At 39.6% G+C, this 27,102-nt stretch overlaps 1 protein-coding gene across 1 annotated transcript in view; it reads right to left on the bottom strand.

Moving 5' to 3' along the window:
* Positions 1-18,285: 18,285 nt before the first annotated feature.
* COL6A5 (collagen, type VI, alpha 5) overlaps positions 18,286-27,102 on the bottom strand; it is an 82,299-nt gene continuing 73,482 nt past the window's right edge. Inside the window, exons 37-38 of the mRNA XM_008588538.1 lie at positions 19,727-20,416; positions 18,286-18,386 (exon numbers count right to left, since the gene is read on the bottom strand). Of these exons, the coding sequence (XP_008586760.1) occupies positions 18,286-18,386; positions 19,727-20,416 (791 nt within the window). The remainder of the gene's footprint in view (positions 18,387-19,726; positions 20,417-27,102) is intronic.

Raw genomic sequence — 27,102 nt, 5'->3', positions numbered from 1 at the left:
ATGTAGAAACAACAGCATGTGCTGTCCTCTGCAGCAATAAGTCAGTCTAAGGCCCTCCTATTCTGTAGGACCACCTCTGCCAGGGAGTCTAGCTGTTGTCGTAGGATTTTTAGGGTTTCTCCAGTTGTTTGCAATATATCAGCTATCTGTTGGAACAGTCTGTGTTGTAGGCTAGTTGACACTCCACCTGTGATGGCCCTGGAGGCTCCTGTTAGTCCCTCTAGGAAAAGTCCTAAGGGCAGTAAGGGAGTGGCTCTTTTACGGAGTATGCTTTGAGTCCTCACAGGAAAGCGGAGGCTTGTGTTATCCCAAGCTGTAGTGATGTCAGGAGTGATATAGCCCAGTGACCATGTGCCCACGCAGTTGGGAGGTAAGTAAAGGTACCCCTGATGTCCACAAATCCAGAAAACTCCCAGTGCTGGTGGCAAGTAGGTGCCAACATTTGCTGAGATGCAATATTGGGGATTTGTTTCCTGGAGGCATGGGGATCTTGTGGTTCAGTTTGGGCTATTATCGTGCTTGCCGTGAAGGAAATCCCTCCCTTTTGAAACTCTGTCCCAAGAATATGAAGCCCCTGAGATGCATGGGAGGCTTCTAGGAGGGGTCAATGGAGGGTTGTGGGGCTGTGGAATTGACAACCTCTGTAAGCAAAGATCCTTGCTGTTCGAGAAAAGGTAGAGCATATTGGGAATTTCAAAAGAGGGTAGGGCATGGGGGTTGGATGTTTGGTTTAATGAAATTAATGAAATCATTGAGGTAGATGGGAAGCCACCCATTCCAAAAGTGAGAGTTTATAGATTTATTTAGATGTGGATTTGAGGCAGGAAAATCAGGTCGGGAGGTTCATATACAGTTTTTGATGTATTTTAGTGAGTGTCCATTGCTCCCTATAATTGTTAGTCCTCTTGAGGTGTTATGTGATCTTTGTGGAGGAATGTCAAAGATATATGTACACTGAGCTGTGTGTAGGGATCTTACCGGTGTAGCATAGGGCCTGGTGTTATTTTGTCACATGCACAAGGGAAAGAGTACTTCTCGGTAATTGGTGAGGTGGGTGAACAAATCTCCCTTTAAGATCATGGATGGTAATCTAAAAGGTTTTTGGACCAAATCTTTGAGTCCTGCTAACTCTCCTGTACTCTGGAGATCCTTCATTATATCTTGAGTAGTCTTAACTCCCCGTGGGTTATACTGAATGGTGTCTTGGGTGAGATTGACCCCAATCTGTCCCCATTCCCACCAGGGAAGTACCTGAATATACCCCCAACATTTTGGGGAGATACAAGGCCTGCAAGAAGAGTTAAAGCATACTGTTGTAGCTGTATTGTTGGCAAGTTCCCAGGCCAAATTAAATGGAGCATTGTTAGGAAAAGTTAACGTGGGTGCTTGATTGAAAAAGAGCATAATGAGGATGATTAAACTTCTACTTCCAGCCATTTGATTACTTAAGTGGGCAAGAAGTCCCTGAAATCCCCTTGTAGGTAGCAGTCCCAAAGAAAAGATAGAAGTGTGTCCTCAGAGGCTAGTACTTGGGGTGTATTTGTAAGGAGAGATAGAATGAGATCATAGAAATCCCCTGCAGCTGACAGACATCAGCCAGGTGCAGCTCACGGCCAGGCGTATGTTGGCTGGAATAGTTCAGCTTCCGTGGTTCTGGATTCTGACTCCTCCACGGGTTCCTTATGTGTCCTTGTCAGCCTGATAGAGGTGGGCATGAGAAGCCAGGAAGATTATTTCTCAGGATGTCCTGGGAGTTTGGAATTGAAGTCTGGTACCTTCTTTAACCTGGAAAAATGAACCAAAGAACTTATGCACAATAATTTTGCCATGGTTGGGGTGGTGAGAAGTGCCTGATGTGGGCCTGTCCACTCAGGGAAGAGGTTTTGGATTTAAGTCTTTTAGGAAAACCCAGTCCCCTAGCTCAATGTTAGGAGGGGGAAAGGGATTAGAATAGGGTTTTGGTAGGTGGGTGTTAGCGTACTTGTGCAGAAGTAGCCAGGTGTGGTTCAGAGCCAGTAGATAGTCTCACAAGGGGTAAGGGTTATGAGGGAAGTTACCCAACAGGAAAGGTCTTCCATACAAGAGCTCAAAGGGACTAAGAAGTTGGGATGCCCTTGGGGTTCTGAGAATTCACATGAGAGCTATTGGGAGTAGTTCAGGCCATGGCATATATAATTGTAACATTAATTTGGTGAGGTGTTTTTTTATAATAGAATTTGCCTTTTCAGGCATTCTCAAGGATTGAGGCCTGTACAGAATGTGTAATTTCCAAGAGATGCTGAAAGCCTGTGAAATTCCTGGGGTGACCTGTGAAATGAAAGCTGGACCATAATCAGACTGGACTGCAGTGAGGAGACCGAACCGAGGGATTATGTGTTGGAGCAGAATTGTGATGACAGACATGGCCTTTTCTGAAGTGCCAGGGTGAGCTTTTACCCATCCGATGAAGGCATCTACGAATGTAAGAAGATACTTTGTTTTTTTTAAAGGAGGCATTTGGGTGAAATCTACCTGCAACTCTTGTCCAGGAACCTGACCTCTAGCTTGATGGGTAGGGGAAGGAGGAGGTTGTAAGTGGCCTCGTGGGGAGGTGAGGAGGTAAATATTACAACCTTTGTGTTATTGATCAGAGGGCCTGTCAAAGATGATGGTTTTCTATTTGAGGAGATAGAATTTTAAAGAGAGGCTTATATCCTACTTGGAAATGATTATGAAGTTGTGTTAGGATACTGTATGCCTCTGTGGCTGGAAGGACAATTTTACCTTTGAGAATGTGCCATCCTTGTTTGAATTGTGATCCTTGTTGTGTGAGGGATGTATGTTCCTTGGTTGGGTAGGGTGGTAGCTACACAGGCAGAGCCGACATTTGGTGTTGGACCTCTGTGACTGCCTGTTTTGCGGATTCAACATCTGCCCGATTATTACCCACAGCTATTGGGTCTTGAGTATTTTTGGTGTCCTTTGCAGTGAAGGATGGCTGCGTGGGTGGGCAGATGGGCTGCCTGTAATAGTCTTAGGATTAAAGGATCATTAATTATAGGTGTTCCCTTGGTTGTCAGGAAACCCCTCTCTTTCCAAATTGGTGCATGAGAATGAATTATGTGAACAGTGTATTTTGAGTCTGTGTATATGTTTACTCTGAGTTTGTTGGCCAATGTCAGGGCTCTGGTGAGGACTATAAGTTTTGTCCACTGTGAGGTTGTATTGGATGGCAGGGGGGTGGATTCAACTATCTGAGTTAAGGAAACAATTGCATAGTCTGCCCATGTTATCCCCTGGTGTTTAAAAGAGCTCCCATCTATGAACCAGTCTGGCGTGTGGGGTGATAGCAGGGCATCTGCAATATTTGGAAAGGGGTTAGTAAAGTGGTCCAGTATCCCTTTACAGTCAGGTTCATCCATTGTGGGTTGGGAAGGGACAGGCAAAAGTGTAGCCGGGTTAGGTGAGGAGCAATGAGTGAAAGCTACATTGGGATTTTCAAGAAGCAAGGCATGAATAAGCTGATGTCTGGTGGCCAAAATCTGTTGGGTGGCCTGGTGGGTAAGAAGCAAAGAGAGTGAATGGGCACAATATGCTGTTATTTTTTTGGAAGAGAGTTTATTTTGAGCTTTCTTGTATTTGTATAGTGGCTGCAGCCGAAGACCACAAGCAGGGTGGCCCACCGAGAACTGTTTTATCCAGCTGTTTGGACAAATAAGCCACCAGCCTGAGGTCAGACCCATACTGTTGAGTCAGGAATCCCAGTGCAAATCCCTCTCTGCTGTCTACATAGGCAAGGAAGACTTTGTTTGGGTTGGGGAGTGGCAATGCCGGGGAAGAAGTGAGAGCTTGTTTTACGAGTGAAGGGAGTAGATACAAGGAGATTGGGATCTAAAGATTCATGGAGACTTCCTTTAGTGGCCTGATATAAAGATCGAGTGATGAGACTAAAATTTGGCAACCAAAGTCTAAAATATCCCATTAACCCAAGGAAGGAGAGAAGTTCAGCCTTAGTCTGGGGAAGGGGAGTTTCTTGTATGATGTGTTTTCTGTCTACTGTGAGAGCCCTATGACTTGGGGTGAGTAAGAGACCCAAATAAGTAACTTCTGTTTTGGTAAGTTGTGCCTTTTTTAAGTAAGACCTGGTAACCTTTTTGTCCTAAAAAGTTTAGAAAGATGATAGTATGATGTTCATAAAGTTCTTTTGAAGGGCTACATAGAAGTAAATCATTGATGTATTGCAGTAAGGTACTAGGGGTGAGGGACAGGTCCTGCAAGGTCTTTCATTAAAGCTTGTCTCTAGACCCCTGGGTGAGTTGTTGTGAGACCCGTGAATCTGGGCCAGTCCATGTAAAGGCAAAGAGGTTTGGGGACGATGGGTCAAGAGGAATGGTGAAGAAGGCGTCTTTAAGGTCCAACACCATGTAATGTGAAATATTGGGGGGCATGGAGGAAAGAAGGGTGTAGGGACTAGGGACAACAGGGAAAAGGGGGAAAATAGCTTGATTTATAGCCCTAAGGTCCTGAACCAGATGATAGCACCCATCTGGCTATTTAACTGGAATGGTAGGGGTATTATATGGAGAGTTAGTGGCCCTTAAAATTCTGGCCTGTAGTAATTTATTTATGATGAATTTTAGACCCGTTAATCTTTGTGTGGGCACTGAGTATTGAGGCTTTTTTGGGAAAGAAAATGGATCTTTTGCAGTTATTTTTATACGGAAGTGATGGGTAGCCACCAAAGGATGTTCAGTGTCCCAAACCTGAGGGTTGATTAAATCTGAAAAAGGGGTAGTAGGGGGGACAGAATTTTGGGATTCTCCCTGTGTGAGGAAAAGGAGATTATGGGTTAATGGCTTCAGGGGATTTAGGGTTAAGGCTGTGTGTACTTTAGTGAGTAGGGCTCGGGGATCCAGCCAGGGAAGCCTCTGACCCAGTGCTGGGATTTTCGAGGCAGACAGAGAAGGACAATGGAGACCTTGAGGAGGGCTTCGGCTGTTCTTACCCCAAATTGGTGACCAGTGGTGGGTGGGCAGCAAGCAATGGCAAAGCTGAGCTCCCATGGATTTCTCACCTCACTCCCAGGTTTCAGCACCAAATATGAAAGATTTGGAAAGAATTGGTACTGAGATGAGAAATCAGGCTAGAAGGAGTTCATTTGTACAGGCCACAAGGCAGAGGCACAGGTACAGGACCTAGCCTGCCCTCCCCCCTGGGGGTTGGGCTTATATTTCTTCTTGTGGTGAGTTGTGTTGTTCTGATTGGCCGTAGCTTATGTTAATGAAGAGTTAAATGAAATATCCAATGGGAGTTGTTGAGGCCTTATGTTAATTAGGTGATTTTTAGGTTTCCAATTATTGGTTCCCTTAGTATGTAAAGTAGGTTTCCAGAGGGGATCAATGGCATCGATTTATGCTGTGGTTATGAGTTCCTTTGCCTTTTTTATTTTATGGGAAAGTCCAATAGCATGGAAACTGCCATTTTGAGTATTTTTGGGTGGCACCATCTTAAGTGGTCCTCCCCAAACCTAATACCAGGCAGGTTGCTAACATTGACAGAAGCCGTGAGGACAGTCACTCCCATGTTTGCAGGAGGCTGAATTATCCTGCTGAGTCCCAGAAGGCATGTGCAGCCACCATCCTGCACCACCACATGGTCAACCACATGCTATGCAGCCACTGTGAGTCTGAAGGTGCCTGAGGTCATATCTCAGCCTGTGTCTAGGAGAACCTTAGAAATGCTGAAGTGAAAGTTGTTGCTGAAATCTGCTACTTAAACAGTGACGGAAATGTCACAGTGACAACCCATCTACTGTGAAAGTGTTCAAAAGCCATAATCAGCCCTCTCCAGAGTTCGGCACCACTCTGTTCCTTGACCTACCCTGAAGGCTATTGCCAGCTTTCCAAATGGAATCATTGGGGACAATTCCCAACTTCTGTTGAGGAGTTGCTGTGAGCCAGACACTGTAGAAAGCACTTTACATGTGCCAAATCTCACAAAACCAGTTTCACAGAAGATAAAAATGGAGCTTCCAATTAGTTAAGCCACAATTCAGCATCACAGAAGCAGCATGTGGTAGAACAAGTCTTACTCTTTCCATGACTCCAAATTGCATCTTGGACACATCTTTAAGCCTACAGGGCATCAGAAAGCAGAATAAGATCATTAGCAGCTGAGCTGCGGAGTGCAATCCATTTATCACTGCAAATGTGTTCACTGGACAGAAATCCTGCTGATCTGGCATAAGGACTCTCACGCAGGCATTGCAGAGGTCACTGAACACAGCAATACCACACAAGAGACGTGATGGAGCTCCTGTGAGAGTCACCAGAACACTGACATTGTACTGTCACAGCTATGGATGACCAGGAGACACACACAGCAGTCCAGATGCCCTGGGGGGATGGGGTAGGGTGGGGTGTTACACGAAGAGGGTGGCTTATTTTAAGCAAAGACCAATTCTTAAGATAAAGTCAGTGATTGAAGAGTTTCAGAAAGTAGTTGCAGCCCCCCCCCCCAAAAAAAGCAAATTCATAGTCACAGTATTTATAAACCGAAGGAATTTTAGGAAAGATTAGCCCATCCCCTTCATTTTACTGATAATGATGATGAAGAGGAGGTAAATAATGAGCTAACCTTATTTGAGTATTTTCCATATGTCAGCATTTGCGCTAGGTATTATCTCAATTAATCCAATAAGCTAAGTAAAGTCTTTGTTCCCATTTTATTGAGAAAATCAAGGCCCAGAGACATGGTGATTCACTCAAGGTGGCACAAATAGTTAGGGGCAAAGCTAGGACTAGGGTTCAAGTGCCTGATGCATAATTCTGGGTATTTTTCCCTATATCTTTTAACCAATTTCTCTTCCCATGAGAATGTATGAAAAGAATACAATCTTTGGAAGAACCAGGCAAATCCAGATCTGAATCCCTCTTTACCTTGGGTTGCGTGCCCTTCTCTTTTGAGTCCTAGATCCCTCATTTATGAAATTTACTGTTGCTTTCATTGTCAGCATTATATGAAATAATGCATATAATGTACTTATTACAATGTCTGGCACACGGTAAGAACTCACCAATTATGTTTCTTCCTCTTGCCTCAGGTGTAGAAATAGTGTCTATTTATTTTTTTAGCACCTGTCTTTTTAGATAATAATCATTATATGTTATATTGATCTTCCAGATGGATCGACTGTATATTCACAGACATATCAGGACACACATAATAAGGTATTCGGAGAAAAGAAGAGAGGAAATACATTAAGAAATAATTTTAGTAAATTTAAGAAGCACCAGTTGTATTTAGCTATACATTAGAATCACCTGGAGTTTTAAAAATGCCCAGTGTCCAGGCTGCAGCCCAAACCAATTCTCTCAGGATCCCTTGGGGGTGAGGTTTAGGCATCAGTAATTAAAAAACCTCCTCAGGTGATTCCGGTGAGTAGCTGAAAGAGAACCACTGAACTACATGAGACAAGTGGTTCTCAAAGTGTGGGCTGGGGACCAGCAGCCGAGCAGCCCCTGAGAAGCTGCTAGAAGTGAAGATTCTCTGGCCTCACCCAGACCTACTGAATCAGAAACTCTGGGGCCGGGGCCCAGTAATTTGTGTTCTGACAAGCCCTCCAGGAGATTCTGATGCACAGTTAAGTTTGAGCACCACTGGTCTAGCCACCCAGTCTTCTCCTTTCCCTTATCTTCTGTCCAAACCTCCCATTTATCACATCCTACTAACTCTACCTTTTAAGTGTTCCGTTTATATGCCCGCTCATCTCTGTCCTGAGCGCCATCGTCCGTTCATGCCTGGATAACTGACTGATTACCCTGTGACTAGTTCTCTCTCTCTTCCAATTCCCTCTTCCTTCAGCAGCCAGTGCCAGCCACAATAAAAATCTAACCACATCGCTTCCCTGTCCTCAGGGGCACCCCAGTGCCTCCAGCATAGAATCTCAATTCTTCAACATGGTGCACAAGACCCTATATGGCTGGCCTGTTTTAACCTCTCTCCTGTCACTGCTTGACTGAGTGTGCAATCCAGAGTCCCTTTTCCCCATGGTTGAAACAAAAACCTACTGTAAGAGCTAAGAGAGACTCTTCCTTCTCGATAGATTGCCTGCCAGATCTTTGCCTCGCTAAATTGTGTCCAATCACTTTTATTCAGATCAAAGAATCTCTCCTTGGAGAAAACCTCTCTGGGTCCCCAGTCTGGACTAATGAGTCCTTCTCCCTATGCCCACAGTGCTCTCTGCATACCTGAACCTTAGAACCACTACATTAAGTTGAAATGATCTCTTTCTGGGTCAGTCTTGCCAGCTAGACCATGAGCTGAAGGCATATGCCACCTTCCATTCATTTTTATATTCCCTGCCTTTGGCATAATGCATGTTACATGGTAGATGCTCAGTATGCCACGCCATGCTGAACTGAAAATCTACAAAATGCATCTGCTCATTAGCAGATCTTCAAGCAAGTGAATTTTAGGCCAGCACTTCTCAGACTCAGAAGTGGACACGAATCACCCAGAGATCTGGTTACAATGTGGATTCTGGTCCAGTAGACTTGTGGCAGAGCCCAGAGATTCTGCATTTCCAACAAGCTACTAGGTGATGATGCTAATGATGCTGGTTCTTGGGCCACCAGCTGCATTTGAGTAGCTAGGATCGTATCCATTCAAAGCCATGAAACATAGGGCTTTATGTAGGTCAATTTATGTCATGCTAGAGAAAACTTTGTTTTGCTGAAGTGCTAGTAACTGAGAGGATAAAAGATGATTTGTGCTGTTTACTAGCCTAGTCTCATAATACCCATCATCCTGGAGTCTTATTTATTCTTTCTTTCTTTTTTTGAAAGATAACTGGTAAGGGGATCTTAACCCTTGACTTGGTGTTGTCAGCACCACACTCACCCAGTGAGCCAACCAGTCATCCCTATGTGGGATCCGAACCCATGGCCTTGGTGATATCAGCACCGCACTCTCCCCAGTGAGCCACGGGCCGGCCCTTATTTATTCTTTCAAAAGAGATTTCAGACAGTATTCCGGTGAGCCAGTCCTCTGCCTAGCTATTGTCCCCATAACAGGAGGTGACAACTTTCTTAGCAGCAGCATTCGTGCGGACGACAACTGCTAGCTGTTATAGGACTTTTTCTCAACTCATAATTCAAATTCAGTTTTGGAAGCAGAAGCTGAGAAGAGAAGAGCCAATGGAATATTACCCAGGCTCAGCAAGATAGGGCTTATTCATTTATCTTTTCTCTGCATGAAGAAAAATAGTTCTTCAGCCCCTATTAAGTTCCTAGCGTTCTACAAGGTGAGAAGTGCTAGGGCTGTCAAGGTGGGTTACGGTGGGCTAGAGAAGAAATTCAGTCAAAAGAAAATTTCAGAGTTCTGGGGCTAGATTTCTGATATTCTAGGAGTAGGAGAGGTTCCCTGGAAGTAGAGATAGGTTACTTTAGAGAGATGGAAAGAGATTCCAACCTGGGGTGCCTCCTAGGGGCTGCACAAACTTCTAACTGTGACTGTCCAAGTTCTCACCCCACTGCTGACACTCACAAAAGATTTAGGAATCAGATTTAAAACATCAAATGAAGTTTTCCAGAGATATCACAGGATTCTTAGTCATGCCTAATTCTGACCAGCTGTTCTACAGTGTCATGTAAGGCTGCAGTGGCTTGGCTAAGGGTCATTTCTGCACAGAACTTCTGGAAAAATGGGTGCTTAATGCATGTGCCATGGCTCCTTTCTGAGAGCATGCCATTTTGCTTATAATCAAATAAATTGGATGTTATGGAATGGTTCAAGATTTTTAATTGCTGTTTTTTAAAGCTTTTTTATAAAAGGCTCTTCAGCAACTCACCATACTTGTTGTGGCCTCAGGTTTCTGGTCACACTGGCCTCTGTACAAGTCCTGCTCACACGCTACCAATTCCCTCACTTGCCTCAGTGCACAGACACATGGCCCTTCTGGTTTTTGTTTCCATGTCATTGCTCATGTCAATTCCCTTCCTCACCATCAAAGCAAACCATATTTGTCCTTCAAGGTGAGTTTGTTCATTCATCAAATCTTTATTGGATGCCTTTTAAGTGACCAGCACCGTCCTGGGTATTAAGGGTACAGTTATGAGTAAGACAGAGTGCTTAACTTCAGTGCCTCTTGGGGTCATGGACAAGTGTTTGGGCCATTAAACCCTCCTTAGTGAGGGCTCAGAGGGAGAGATCCAGGTACCAGGAGAATATATAGTGGGGTGGGGGTTTCCTTGCCCAGTGTGGGGGAGTTTATGGAAGATGTTACTAAGCAGGCAAGAGCCAGCCCAGAAGAATGACGAGTAGGTAGGGAGAAGAAGTTCCTTGCAGTGGGAAGAGATTGGGCTGGAAAGATGAACAAAGTTCAGACTAGAAACTGACCTTTAAAAACTCCTTCTAAGGCCTGGGAGGAGTTTTCACTGTTATTGTAAAGAAACTGTAAGGAAAGCATTATGGACCTTTAAGTAGAGACCTGGTGTCAATCCCATTTATTCCTTGAAGTCCTCTTTAATTATTTAAATCTCAAGTGCTTTTTTTCCTTCTTTGATTGCCAAAGCAATTACTGGCTCTGCTTACTCTGAATTCATGAACTGTATTTTTATCATCCTGTGGTCAGTCTCTGCTCTTGGTTCCTGACTTTTTGTGCCCACAGTATACAAGTATTGCATTTTTGTCTTGAATGTCCAAAACATATAATACATTTATTTAAAAGCTCCCTATACTTACAGTGTTCTGACAACAATGTAATTGCTTACAGTGTAATTGCTTCTCCAGTTGAAACAATGTCACTTAATATCACCTCTTTTACCTCTTACATGCATCAAATTGTGCTGGGCTTTATATAACTTCAAACGACCAATAAGATATAAAATTCACATCAAAAGTGAATGTACACTTACTGGCTAGGTAAATTAATTTTATGCATTGATCAAAATTATGTGACTTATCAGTGAAGGAGACAAGTTTCCCTGGTGCTCAGTGTTTGAGGAGAACCATTATTTTAGAATGGTACCTAACTTTAGTGACCTTGACTTAATGCAAGCTCCAGGGCAAGGAGAGTTATCTATTTTTTAAAATTCCTAACACGGTCTGGGATGCAGCCTAAGGATTTACTTGAATTTTGCATTTTTTTTTTCATGACTTGATTCACTCTTAAATTATGAAACGTGTCAGGCATCCAAAAATGTGTAAATAATAATATAAGAAACACATACTTTTTCATTACCAAAATTAAGAAATAAAACATTACAATGACAATTGGACCACCGCTTTACCTCTTTCAACTGGAAGATCACCACTGTCTTGAATTTGGTGTTTGTCATCCCTGTATATGTCTTTATGTTTTCACCACAGTTGTCAGGAGTCATAAGCAATACATGGTTTTGCTTCTCAGGTTTAAAAATGTTGTATAATTGATGTCATAATGTATTCTTCTGTAACTCTTTCTGGTTCAATATTATCTTTGAGATTTGTCCATGTTTATAGATGCAGCTCTGGTTTATATATTTAATTGCTGTGGCATATTTCATTGTATGGATATATCACATTAGGACATTTAGGTTAGTTTCAACTGTTGCTAAAACACACAGTGCTGCCATGAATGTGTTTCTATTTGGTTCCTCGGTAACGTGTGAGAGCTTCTCACACATAGCCATATAGATCTAGTAGTGGGATTGCTGGGATGTAGGATATGTGCATCATCAATCTAACTAAACATTGCTAAAATGCTGTTCAAAGTTATAACGATTTACACTCCCATCAGTCAAGTGTCAGTTCCTGCAGCTTCACATTCCTGGTAACACAAGTCTCTTTCAGATTCAGGGATCTGATGTATTCTTCATGCACACATTTACACACGCACACACACACACACACACCCCTATACACATTAGGGATCTTAGATAAAAATAAAACTTTATTAAATGTGTAGAGCTTACTTTAGGCCTTCCCAGAGAGCAATAAATGGCTGCTTAAAAATTTTCGACAACCTAGAATTAGATTGCATTATTTTTAAATTATACAAACAACAACAGTAATGTTAAGGAAAATTATGTGGGAAAGGTACAAAATTGCCTATAGTTTTATCCCATTAACATAGGCATACATGCTTATTGGCTTGGAAATTACTTGTTGCCTTAACCAAATTGAATAATTTTTAAGACTAATCCACTGCGGGCTAATTTCGCATTTTCTCTATATTTTCCAAATATGTTTAGTCTTGTACTGATGTTCTAATAAGGTCTAATAAGGTCTAAGTTAGACTACAGTTAAATAAAATGAACACAAGAAGATTTCAGGTCAGACTTGTTTTTATTTTACAAATTGGCTCTTGCTACATTGTAATTCCCAAAAAGAACTCTGGTCATATAGAAGATTCCTGCTTTTCCTTTTTTTTTTTTTTTTGGCAGCAAAAATCAAGTATACACAAAGCAAAGCATACTAAAATGTAAAACAAATGATCACAACACAAAATAGCAGTTCATACAATTAGCCTCTTCTCACTTTTTTTCTTTCTCACAAATTCCATTCTTTTGTCAATGTCCTGGCAAAGAGAAAGCATGAACTATAGTAGTAGCGGCCTGACAGGTGGGTTTTCAGGGCTATCAGTGCTGGATGCATTATCAGGGTCGTACCAGAGCTGAAGACATGCGCATGGGTTTCTAGGTCCATGAATGGGTAGAAGACATTTATAGGAAATGCTAATTCTGATTGCTTTTTACTCAAGAGTCTGAGATATAGATGTGATGAAAATTCTGACAAAAATTTTCTTTAGACAGATACATCATCAAAATTGATGCCTGAACTGTACAGAACTGTCAGAGAAAAGATTCAGCTAATTCTTCAAGGCCGTTTTCCCAGTTCTCAGAATCATCCCTAGTTTCTCACATCTTCTCTCTGAAGTCTTCACTCAGAAAGGTCTTTTCCTCAGATTTGAGACAGAGAACAAATTTAGCATGCTATTAGTCAATTATCTTCATGAGAAATTCCTGCCGCTTACCACTCCACCTCTAATAGATGATTTATACTTTCTGATTAGAAACACATGAAATTATACACGCCAATGGAGCCGTTTTCTTTTCTGCCACGATCATCTTGTGTTGTCCTCATCATCTGCAACATGAAAATATGCACTGCCGTCAATGTCACTGTATTTGTTTACATTCCCTCTAGAGCCTACTCTTTTATATGCCACATAAGAAGCAATCACAAGTAGTTTTGCCATCTTCGATAGTCAAAATAAAGGTCCAACTTCGGGTGATGTGATAATAGATATAAATGAGCAATACATAGGTAGAACTATAGACGTACTTCTTCCTGGGAAAACACTGGTATAGTCATGATTTGAAATTCCGTGTGTAGCAAATTTAGTGGCTGATCTTATTGAACAGGCACTTGAAGGAAAGTGCGATAGACAGTGTCAAGGCTCTGCCCAGTAACCATCTGATCTTTTCTTTAGCATTAATTTCTAGAACAACATTACTTCTTCTCCTTTGCCCCTCCACTCCCCACAACCACTGCCGTGTGAGCTTTTGATTTTGCTTCCAACACCAGCACCTACTATTCTTCTTGGGAGGGCTGCAGTCAAGCTACCTGAGTGGCTTTAAACACATGCACAGTGAGTGCCTGGAGTTTACATCCCTCCCTAAGCCCTTGACCAATCAATGATCTAGGAGGGAGTAAGAAAGCCCAACCTCCTTGTCAGGACATCTCTGCAGCCTAAGTCACACTCCTGAGTCCCCTTGAAGGATCAGGCTTAAGCTGCCCTCTACGGGACTTTGCCTGAGATGACACCCTTGTTTGGCTTCTGCTCCTTTCCTTCCGTTTCTCCTGTGAGCACCTCATCAATAAGTCACATGTACATGAATCCTCAACTTCAGGGGAAGCTGGCCTCGGACAGAATCTTAGAGATGCTCCAGCCTAGTTGTCTTCAACATCTTGTTTACATACGCACTTCAAAGGAAAAAAATCATGTACTTCTTGCCTTGCTCATTTTAAAGTTAATATCTAAGTTTTTTCATTATGAGTTTAAGTCTTTGAAAATGACATAATTTGTGAAATACTGTAAAAACCAACATTTAAAAGTAAAAACTTTCACATTTCTTTTTTAATTCACCCAATGGGATCTACATATCATAGTGATTCAGTACCACTATTATCCATTTGAAATATATATAAACATGCTTATAAAAGTTAGATATTTTATAGTCTATATTTCTCTCCTTAAACTTGTATTTCCATTCTGCTTCCCCATGGAATTTTATTCTAACTGTAATATATTCATATGTTTCAAATCTTTTGTTGTTTGCTTAGTCATAATTCTCTGCAGCAAAAAAAAGTACGTTATATATATAAAGAGCATATTTTTATTTCCTATGACTATTAGCTTCTATGTCTTAAATATTTTTCTGGATGGATTATCATGAAAAATTATCAAAACAGCATATATTTATAAATTTTGATGATCCTATAGAAACAAAAAGTAAAATTTTTACTTGAAATGCATTTATTAATGAGATGTACAGTTTAACCCTATTATTTTAACTTATTACTATTTATTAGCACAATGAGGCAAAGTTTGATATCAATTCTATTAATATTTATTGCTATAGATTTAAGCACTGATAAATATTGTTTATATAGATGGATTAGTTGTGAAGGAGTTTTATCACAGCAATGTCAAACAATTCTTTTAATTCTTTCTAAGTCATATGCCAAAAATAACCCAGTAATCTTTTAAAAGTTATTACAAAAGAATGTTATCCCGTCATTAAATGATATATTCTCATTTCTGAGAAATGTATCAAAAAACAATATACCAAACTTATCAAATGGCAATTAATTATACTACCTACAGTTGCTCTCTCAGAATCACAATGACCATTAGTCCATTCATAACAATGAAGAGTCCTGCAAAAGGGACACCTACTTATCAGTGATTTCCAGGGCAATGATTTTTTTGGTCAAAATACCTATTAATATCCAGTGAAAGTATCCCCATAAAAGAAGACTGATTTCTAATGAGTTCCTAAATGATGCTGGTGTTGCTGCAGGCTGAGGGGCCACACTTTGAAAAACACTACACTTGATGTTGAAAAAATAAAGACTAACATTGGCCTAAAAGGAAAAAGGATACAGTTATGCTTAAGAACTCCACATTAAAATCTTGCAAATATCTACACAATGGAATACTACTCAGCTATAAAAACGAATGAAATACTGCCATTTGCAACAACATGGATGGACCTTGAGAGAATAATATTGAGTGAAACGAGTCAGGATGAGAAAAAGAAGTACCACATGTTCTCACTTATTGGTGGGAGCTAAAAAAAAATAAACAAATTAATTTACCCACAAACACACACACACACAAAAAAAAAAACCGGGGGGGTGGGGTGGGGAAGAAGATATAACTACTATACTTTTTTTTGAAGTTGTTACAACAAGCAAACGGAAAGGACATTCTTGGGGGGGAGGGGAGAGAGGGAGGAGGGCGGGAGGTGTCGGTGAAGGGCCATAATAATCATATACATTGTATATTGACAAAATAAAAATTAAAAAAAAAAATCTTGCAAATATACATTATAAAGAGTAAACAGAAAATCTGTTTATTAAGTAGACGTATAAAATGGAAACATTAGAAAAATGGGCAGGTGAAAAGAAAAGCCCATCTTCCGCAGTAAAACAAAAGATGAACAAAGCAATATAAAGGCTGATAATTCTATACAATGGATTCTTATTTTTAATTGCCAGATATATTACAAAACTTACATAATTCATATAGGGATAATACTAGTTGATTATATGCCAGGCACAGTGTGTATTTTGAGCTTTGTATGTGTGAGGGTACTTCAAAAAGTTCATGGGAAAATACAATTAAAGGATAATATGAATCTTTCCATGAACTTTGTGAAGCACCCTCGTATTACCTCCGACCTTTTAACAACTCAGAGATTGATTTTATGATCTCCTTTTCACAGCCTAACTTTAAGGTGAACTTATGTTTTATAAACATAATTTAGCGTATGAATCATTCTGACAAAACAGCATTGGACGAGGTGCTGTGAATGTTCTTGGGTAAGACACTTCAGATGTCTGTAGCTTTCATTTCCTTATCTGTAAAAAGACACAGTATGACTCAGTGATTTTCAAAGTCATTACAATTTTCAAATTCTAAGCCTCATGATTCCAAGAAAAAGGCCAAACTGTTATATACTGAAGAGACTCAGATTGGGGCAGGGCTGGCCAAATATCACCAAAACAAGCTGCTGGCTAGAGATCTCTTAGGAAAAGGATTAAAGACATCATCTATTTCTAGATGTACGATATATAATTACAATAGAAAAATGCAGAAAACTTTTGGAAGAAATAAATTATCAAAAATGATAATAAATAAGAAAGGTATTGGTAATCCTAATGACAATTGCTTTGATCCTACCAACCTTATCACTTTCAGCAGCAAACCACCCTTAGATATCTAATAGGACTGATTCAACCAGAATTTATAAGCAATGTTTTCCAAGCTTGAATGCACATTGGAATCACCTGGGAGATTAAAACAAACAAACAAACAAACAAACAAACAAAAAATACCTGATGCCTATATCTCACCCCAGGGATTGTGATTTAACTGTGTGAGGTGTGGGCTTGACCTGGGATTTTTCAAAAAATATCTAGGTCATTCTAATATATAGACAAATTTGGGAACCACTGATTCATAGGCTTCTCACCTGTGATTACAGTTATTTACATCCCCCGCTATTCACTGAATTGTGTCCCCCCTACCCTCTGCCCAAATTCATGTGTTGAAGCCCTAACCCCCATTTACTGTTTGTAGATAGGGCCTTTAAGGAGGTAATTAAAGTTAAATGAGGCAACAGGGTGAAGCTGGGGCTCAGCCAGGAGGCTGCAGCTCAAACCGAAAAAGCCCTGGTTGCTAAGGAAGAAAGCTGACCTTGAGTGTTCAGACTCTGGAGGCTCCTTGCACGGTTCCACCTCACCCCCATTCTGCACAAAGCTGCAGGGCTTCTGCTGACTCAGGACCTGTTGTTTTTGTCTTATCCCTCTCACTTCTTAGTTCCCTGACTCCACACCAAGCATTTATACCTATTTCTAGCTCTGGTTTCGCCAGCTCCTTTTTTTTGTCTTTCTGGAGTTGTATCTCTCTTGCTCCTTATTTTGGAGCCCCATTGTAGCCATAGATGATAAGCCCCTCTTTTACTCTTGTGCTGTCATGTCTGCCTGTCCCAATGAATTCTCACTGCTCATCTTCCACCATGGGAAACCAAACTATGGTACTTCAGGGTCTTCAACTCTATTGTACTCAAGATTAACTCTTTCTTCTAGTTGTTTACCATTCACTGGAGCTGTAGTTTCTTCTGAATGTGCCTCTTCCTTGTCTTTCATCATCAATTCCCCAGTTGAAAAGAGCCTGTATAACTTCTGGATCAAATCAATAGTGGTCTCAGGACCAGTACTATGATGGCTCCCTAATACGAAGAAATGCTGCTTCTGGGAACCAAAGTCACCAAACAGCTCACTGTTTTCTGTCTCTATTTCATACACCTCAGGAATCAGCCTGAGACAATGGAGAAAAGAGATGAAAACTTAGTTATCCAAGTCCCTTGCAAGATTAAACATAAATACAGCCAGACAATGTAACAGGAACCCATTTTACTCATGTGATTGGAGTAGTCCAAATGCAGTTTGTGGATGGAATTTGACTCAGGAGCAATTTTCTAATATTCTGAAGGAAAATTAGACATTTATTTCTCTAAGTGGTTTAGGACCCCAAACCAATACTATTTTTATCACTGAATTTGTATTGAGTATTTAGGGTTTTATTTTGCAAAATAAACTTAAAAGAATTCTTCCTGCCAGTCTTCATATGTGTTTTGTTTTCTAAATGGCAAATGTTTTGTTTTGTTTTCTTTTTTATCTGCTCTAAAATTGTTACATCTAACCTATGATATAATTATAAGTTTTTTGTTTGGCAGTACCTAATATTAGAGTTGTGTTATATAGTTACTTATAAGGTACTAATAAGAGGCTTTGTTTTTGTGAAAGCAACAGAAATGGAAAAATGGTTCTTTCTAATATAGGTCATGTTTTATCTGCTATTAACTCCAGATCTATGTAGTCATCATGAAAAAGTAGCATTTAAAACACACACACACACACACACACCCCTCCAAAACCTGCATCCTAAAAACTAAAATTCCGTTCACGTCAAATTATTTTCTTAAGGACTATCTCCAGTTGTAGTATTACCCAAATTTTTAATTTCTCAACTCACAATATAGTGTTTTCTATGTCAACATTCTCAGGGTTGGGAGAGGTGATGTTAACACATTTGGTTCTCAGCTCTTTGGTGGGATATTTGTTGATGGCACCTGGAAAAAGAGTGGGCTGGTTAGTCTGAATTTTATCCTTCCACCTTATGACTATCACCCAAAGTCCATTCATTCCTCTGGTTTGCAGTGTTTTCAAGAACAAATTAAATTTATAAGGGATTCATCAAAGTAGGCACACTCTGACATTGAAATACCTCGTTGTCGGCAAAGTCAATGAGATATAGCAATAGTTGAGTAACAAATTCCCATGCTCTGCGTGCATGTCACAGGCTTGTGATATAATTCAACAACATCCCTTAATTTCTCCTATCATCTGTTTCTCTCCCTATAAAAGGAGGATCTTTATAATAGATTCCAATAGCTATCGAAATTGCTCTGTTTATCTTGGGGTTGAGGAAAGATACCATTTTTGGCTGTTACTAAATATAACTCCTAAATTCCAAGATTCCTGAGGACTATGTGAGCCCTGGGGATTTATGAGTGCCAGAAAACTTGCATCCCTGTGATTCCCTGGTAAATTTGTGGGAGCTACAGGTAACTATTCAATGTGGCCTCTGCCCCCTTCCTAATTCCCAGCACAAGCCAGGGCTTGTTTGATGCTACAAGATCTTGGGTGTGCTGCTATAGCTATGTCTGAAATTATGACACATGGGCAGAGGCGGGGGCAGCCACTCTCAAAGCCCCTCTTGTGTAAAGACACCCTTCAACTCCCTGTGTGGGTGCATCTGAGCCAGCCAGCTGCCTAGGACAGAGGCTCTAGAAGAGATTTGTGTCTGTGGCTCATACAAATTCAAGTCAGAACCAAGGTTAATTTATAATGACAAAGCAAAATGGAAGTCTTTGGAGCAACTAGATGGTGGTGGTAGTGGGATATTATTAGAGCAGTACACCTTGTTAAGGGTTTAGCAATTGAAGTACAGTTTAATTGACAAGGAGCATAGCTCTAGGGTTAGAATATGTGGGATTGAGTCTAGGATTGACCAATTATTAACAGTGAGCTTTTGAGCAACTTATTTAATGTTATTTCACTTACAAAATATGGATATACATATTTTCCTTTGAGAGCTGCACTGAAGATTAAATGATACAATCCATTTAAAGAATCTAGCACATAGTAAATACTCAGAGATTAGGGTTAGAGAAACTTTTCATGCATTTGAGGATTTCCTGGCAAAAACTTTGACAGTGCAGTAGCAAGGCTCAAGGTCAAAAAAACCTGGGACTCTTCTCTGTGATTTTTCACTGCCTCCTACTTATTTACACTCCACCACTCTTAACTGAAGGGAGGATCATTTTACTGAATCTGCTAATGGATGTTACAAAGAGACATTACATCTATTGCAAACACAATACAAGAGTACAATGCTTTAGTGACTTACGTCTGACTGAATGAACAAATGGCTTGACAAACTTGATGACATAGTCCCAATCTGGCTTGTGGGTTCGGCCAAGCTGGACTAAGTGATGATCCAGGGGCTGGCTGGCTAATTCTTCTAATTCCTTGGCATTATATATAGGACCAAAGGAAAACACAAATATGGAGTAGCCTTGACACTTGCCTCTCAGAGATACGTTCTTTAAGACTTCCTTGTCTAAAGGGTTGGTTTCACCAGCAGATATTACAAACATAACTTTGTTTTTCCTCGGGTTGGGGGTCCCTACGAAGACATTGTCAATTGTCCACTGCAGGGCATGGCCAGTAAAAACATCTCCATTGAGCTGTTGAAGAGAATCTTGGAGATGATGTTTCATTTGGTTTATACTATTATAAGTAACCAAATCAAATTCCAGGTAGACGGGGCATTCTTCAGTGTTGGGCATATAGCTCGGGGGAGAATAGCTCAGGACAGCCACTCTGTCTCCTAAGGTGGAGGTCAGAGGATCTGGGGCGATGTGAAAGTAATCAAGCACTGAGATTAGAAAAGCTTTCATTTCCTTAAATTCATCACTTCCTACTCTTTGGGAAGAGTCTATGAGGAAAGCCACATCCATGTAATATTCTTGAAGAGAGGCATCTCCTGGTTCATAAGTAAGATCTGGCTCTTCTTTTTTGTCATGATTTTCATGTCCTGTAACAGAATAATTCAAGTAACTCTTTTAGGAGAAGGATAAACTTGGAACTCCTAGGCATGAGGTATTGCCATGATTCATTTTTACACCCATGGCACTAATTAGACATCACTGATCAGTCACAATACCTCTTCCCAGACGCATTCTCCAAATCCGTCTCCACACAGTGCGTGGAGAGCTATTACCATCTGATATATGTTGTCACACGAAAAGAAACCTATCTGTTATCCCATCTTGGATCTTTGTCAGAGAATTGATTTAATCCTCCAGCTATTTTAATATGCGAGATACATATTTTTAATGTATCTAAAAATGTAGCTATCTTTAGTGCACTGCACATAGTTGCAATATTTGGAGTATGCATTTGCATGAGATTTAATTATATGTAACAATCCCAAGACAAAGTATAAATGTCAAAGTTACATTTATCGGTGGCACAAACACATATACTTTCACACATGTGATCAAAACATGCACCATGGAGCGATGTCATGAGAGAAAGCATAAATAAGTGCTGACTATAGAATCTAAACACAGTGTAAGATATGACATACTTCTAAGACCTTGTGACTCAAAGTGCCAGTCTGTAAACAATTTATCAACCCATGATAAGAAAAGGAGCTTGCACCATGAGGTGAGGCAACTGTTTTACTGAGCACATTGTTCAGTTGACATTTATTTTTTTGTAGCAATTAATTTTTTTCTGAATGCAGGACTTGGATTTATATTCTGATGCAAGTTTCTTTTCTTGCTGCAGACCAGCACTTCAAGTAGCACTGCCCTAAGCCTAAGGGATCATGAAACCTGTCCACATGTGTGGGAATGATGGCTGGCTGGTGAGGCCACAGCAGGAAACTCCAGCCCAGAAAGACACGAAGGAGATGGCCGATGTTCTTTTCTTCTATGAAAGAACCTAGTCAGCAATAAGTAGATTCTTGCTGTTTGGAACCTAATCAAACACTAAGTAAATTTCTTGCTGGCAAAAATGCATTGATCTTCATTTCCTCTCAACCCTTTATTTGATGCTTTTACATTTATTATTTTACTTAATCTTCACAACAAATGAATCAATTAATCTGTATTAATGCTATAAAGGCTTAGCATTGATATAGAATGCAACAAACAAACCTCATAGGTGATGTGATTAGCAGGGCAAATGTTCAGTCAGATGATTTTTGAATGTTCAGTGAATACTACCTACCTGGGGTAAACTCCACATTATCTTTTTTAAAAATCTAGTGTTGGATTTGATTTGCTAAAATTTTGTTCAGAATTTTTGCATATATGTTTGTGAGGAATGTTGGTCTGTAGTTTTCCTTTCAAGTAATGTCTTTGGTTTTGGTATCAAAGGTAATCTGGCCTCAAAGAATGGGGTGGGAAATATTTCCTCCTCTTAAATTTTCTGAAAGAGTTTATGTAGAACTGGTATTATTTCTGCCTTAAATGTTGAAATCACCAGTGAAATCATTTGTGCCTGGAGTTTTTTGTTTGTTTGTTTTGTTTTTAATGGGAAGGTTTGAACTACAAATTCAATTCTTTAATAGGACCATGTAGGTTATTTCTTCTTGAAGAAATGTCTTTGGTAATTTGTGCATTGCAAGAAATCCATGTATTTTACCTAGTCTGTCTAATATATCACAAAAAAATTGTTCATCATATTCCCTGGTTATTCTTATTTTTAATTTTTTTAAAATTATACATACATGTGGGGTACAACATTGATTTTGAATAATTGTGTAGAATGTGTGGTGGTTAGATCAGTATATTAGCTTATTCATCATTACAATATGCAATCATTCTTTGTTATCCTTTTAATATCTGTAGAATATGTCTCCTCTTTCATTCTTGATATTGATTTTTTGAGTCTTTTTCCTGGTGGGTTTGATTATAGGTTTATCAATTTACTGATCTTCTCAAAGGAACAACTTTTGCTCTTATTGATTTTCTCGAATGTTTTTCTCTTTTCTATTTCATTGAGTTTCAGTCTAATTTTATTACTTTCTTCTGCTTATCTTGGATTTCCCTGGCTTTTCTTTTTGTGGTTTCTTAAGGTAGAAGTTGAGGTCATGGATTTGAAACTTTTCTTCTTTACCAATATGGTTATTTAATGTTATAAATTTCCTCCTAAGTACTGCTTTAGTGGAATCTCACAAATTCTCGTATATTGATTTCATTTTCATTTATTTCACAATATTTTCTAATTTCCCTTTTAATTTCTTCTTTGACCATGGATTATTCAGAAGTGCTTTACTTAGTTTCCAAATACTTGAGGATTTTCCAAAGATATTTCTACTCTTGATTTTTAATTTAATTCTGTTTTGGTCAGAGAATATACTTGGTATGGCTCAAATCCTTTAAAATTTTGAACATTGTTGTATGGCCCATGATATGTTCTATTTTGATAAATGTTTCATGTACATTTGAAAAGAATGTGTATTCTGCTGTTGGGAAGAGTGTCCTATGATTGTCAATAAGATCAAATTAGTTGCTAGTGTTTTTTAAGCCTTCTATATTCTGCTGATTTTCTATCTACTTTTGTTATCAATTATTGGGAGATGTATTGAAACTTACTACTGCTCTTTTTTTTTTTTTGAAGCTTTTTTTCTCTCTGTTTTATTTGGGGTAACTTCTACTGCTACATTTTCAAATTCACTAATTTTATTCTTTTGCCAAATCTAATCTGCCAATAATTTCATCCGGCGTATTGTTCATCCTAGACATTATAATTTTTATCTCTACAAATTCCATTTGAATCTTGGTTTTACATCTTACATGTCTCTACTTAACTCTTTAACACATGGAATAGTTATAATAACTGCTTTAATATCTTTGTCTGCTAATTCTAACATCTGTGTCAATTCTGGTTTAGTTTTGAGAGATTATGATTGATCACACTCTTTTTATGCCAGACATCGTGAAACTTTCCTTGCTGGGTGTGCAATACCTTTGTATTCTAGTATATATTCATGTGCTTTGCTCTGGGAGGCAGTTAGGTTTACACAGAAAGAGTTTGATCCTTTTGGATCATGCTGTTATGATTCCTTTAGTGAGCCTGGAATGGTGCTTAATTTAGGGCTAATTATTTCCTGCTACTGAGGCAAGACCTTCCTGAGTTTTCTCCCCAATACTACATGAATTATGAGCTTTTCCAGTCTTACTGGTTCTTTCCCCAGTCTCAGGTAATTTTCTCACATGCATGTGCTATCAGTATTTTGCAGAGTAATCCAGGCAGACCCTCTGCAGATCTCTGGGGTTCTCTTTCTTGAAGCTTTCCCCTCCGTGGTATTCTGTCCTGTGAACTCTTAGCCCTTTGGTCTCCCCAGACCCCCTGCTCTATCTCCTCATCTCAAGGAGCTCACTGAGCTCCAGATGAATTCTTCCTTCCTGCACCATGGCCTGGAAATACTCTCAAGGCAGCAAGCTGCAGCAATCATAGGGCTCACCTCATGTGTTTCCCATCTCTCAGCATCACTGATTTTCATTTCCTGATGTCCAGTGTCTTATAAACTGTTGTTTCATCTCTATATATTTTCTCTTGGGTATTTAAGTTGGGAGGCAAATCTGGTTTCTCTATTCCATCTTGGGCAGTTCTAACAGATGAGAACTGACTGTCTTGTCTGAGATGCTCTCAGGTTCTCCTTCTCACAAAGGACTAACAACTGGTCATACATATACAAGATTTTTCCTTTATTAATACATTTGTAGTAATTGAATGGGGTTTTGCATTTCATAAGTATGTTTGACATTTATGGGCCTCCCATTCCCCACCAGAAACCCGGTTTCAAACTCTTCTCAGAATTTCTGATCAAGACAGAGGTCCTCGACTAAGCTACTAAATATAAAACTAAAAGTGCAGATGACAGCATGTATTTTATAGCTTTCTTTGCTGTAGATGCTGTATAATGTACATTAGTTCTAAAACATTACCAGCAAAAACACATCTAGAGTTCCCAGCCATAGTGTTAGGAACTGTGAGGATTAATATTAAATGGATATTTCTACAGTCCTGGAGTTGACTAACTGTTACTTGCTCTGCCACCAGGATCTCTGTTTTCCAACTTACAACATTCAGATTCTTTGAAAAGGATGACCAATACAGCTTGTTAAAACATAAGAAACGTATTTCATAAATGTTATGGTAGAAGAGGAAGGGTTGACTTACCACATTAGTGTACTTTTTTTTCACACATGCTCATACTATAAGTAGTACTATTTTTTCAAGTTTTCTCTTTATAAATGAGCAAAATCTCAACCGTTTCCCAAAGTATCTGGCAGAACTATTTTCTAAAGACATATATTTCGTCTACAAGATCTGTAAAAATAGGTTCTTTCCCTACTTCCAGGATGAGCACGAGAATCAAAGAAGCTAAATACAGGTGATTGTGCCTTGAAAACTCTAAAATTTAGGGTGGGATTATCTATTTTGAGTCTAAATTCATCTTACTTAGAGAGTCAGGGCCTTCAAAAATATTTGCCTTCAAGAATACCTGGCAGTGGTGTGGATGAAACATACCCATAGTTCACAGCAATGCTGTGTATTTTCTGGAAATGTCAACCGAGGCAAATTCCCATCTTCAACTCCGTGGAAGAATTTCCTCAGAATGGCAGAGGAGGAAGATCTGGCTCACTTGCATGAAATGAGGATGGATTTCTAGGGAAGCATCCCCAGAGACTAGCCTAACTTTGGCCAAGGATTTAAGCCACAATGCCAAGTGCATTCCAACAGCTTTAGGGAGAAGCGGGGGTAGAAAGGAAATTTGGAGAGAAGGGAGAATCTAAAGGACTTGAGACATTTAGACCGAGATTAAGTATGCTGTTAATGAAGTGCTGCTTTTCCTGGTATTTGTGGGAAACCTCAAGATAAGCATGAGTTATCCAGTGGTCTGCCTTGGAATTTGTTCAGGGGCTGAAATTAGCCATGTGTTCTCCACATACAAGCCACATGCACAATTGAGGCTATTTTATGTGTCAGATTCAGTCCAGATGAACTGTAGCTGATATTTTTCATGTTAACATTTTTATAATGACTTCCCATGAGGTTGGCGATACTTTTGTTTTGCAGTTCCACTTTCTGAGTATTTAATTGAGCATTCAGTTTGCTTCAGGTCTTATGCTCAATTCTATGCATGTCTTCTCTCATTTAATCTTCCTCATAGCACTATGAGAGTGGAATTATCATCATTCCCATTTTCCAGATGAGCAAACTGAGGCTTGGAGAGGATAAATGACTTGGCCAAGAAATGACAGCCTCTAAGTGGTAGAGCCAGGGTCTGAACCCAGATCCATCTGTCTAACTCCTTTAGAAGAACTGATCATCACATATGAGGGTAGAGCAGGAACATTAATGCACACATTAACCAGCTCACTAAAGGCCTTGAAACACGGTTTGGAGAATGTTCTCTGTTAATTTCCATTCCTTTTGGTTGAAGTCACTAGAGAATATTTTTTCCCAAAAGTAAGGAATTATATGCATTAAATAAAATTTGCAAATTTTTCTTTTTTAGGCATTGTAGAGCAATGGTTATGAGCAGAACCTTTGGAGTTCAAGTCCTATCTCTGCCATTTGTTAACTGCGAGTGTGAGTTTTCTACATGCCTCAGTTTCATTAACTGCAAGATGGTAATAATAATTACAACCTTACAAGGTTTTTGAGAGAATTAGATAAAGTTTGCAGTGTCTAGCATATCCTGAGTACTCCACAAATATAATTTTTAGAAGGAAACAAACAAGTAGAAAAATCTTAGGCATACTAAAATCCTTCCTCTGATAGTATATCCTGCAAACTAGAATTTCCATAAGAAAAAAATGCAAGTCAACTGGTATAACTTACATACTCACAAGTGCACGTATGCTTTCAGAAATGAGAAAGGTCGTTCTCTTATGTTTATGCATGCTTAACTTCAGAGGAATTGGCAATAATTTATAAACCTCTCCATTTAACGCTGCCACCCTAGGGCTGTCCTCCCCCTCTGTCTGGTGAGGTCACTTGTCAAGCTCTAAGGACATGAGCTGGGGCAGAGAGAGAGGCAGGCACATGTGTGTGTAACTGACTGGAGGTCATTGATCTTATGGCAAAGGGAAATATAAACACATTTAACATTCTCTTCTTTTGCTGTATGAGGTTCTCTTCCCCCATTTGTCTGAACAAGTAGGAATGACTGTTTTCAAATAGATTTCATCCTTTTCCCCAAAGACTTTAGAATGAATGTCTTTTTTGGCCTAGGCTTTTCTAGGTGGCACTTAGATGACAAGAGTGAGTCTTGTGGACCATTTCACACTCTTTAACAACCATCTGCAGAAAGGTCCCAGCATCACTTATACCCAAACCATCTGGATCTAAAACTTTGGTTTTAATGGAATTATTCTGTGCTTGGTGCCTCTGGGTGAGTTTATAAGATGGATTTTTTATTTATAATTAAATCAAATTTTAAAAATAAAATTGTGCCACCAAAATTATTTTAAAATAACTCCCCCAAATGATGACATGATTTAACTTATTCTCGAATTTGGCAACTGGATGTAATTCCTCATTTGTAAATACAGAAAATTCCATCGCCAGGCAACATGGCCTACATAGTTAAAAGTCTGTGTTTTTGTGCAGACAGCCACGGGTTTGAATCCTGGTTCTGCCTCTTAAAAGCTATGTGTCTTTCTGTGGGGTCCTTAACCTTTGCATCAGTGTCCT

Source organism: Galeopterus variegatus, unplaced genomic scaffold, assembly GCF_000696425.1.
Source record: "Galeopterus variegatus unplaced genomic scaffold, G_variegatus-3.0.2 Scaffold4888, whole genome shotgun sequence".
In the NCBI taxonomy this organism is placed as follows: Eukaryota; Metazoa; Chordata; class Mammalia; order Dermoptera; family Cynocephalidae; genus Galeopterus; species Galeopterus variegatus.
This window is presented reverse-complemented; position numbering and strand designations above follow the sequence as displayed.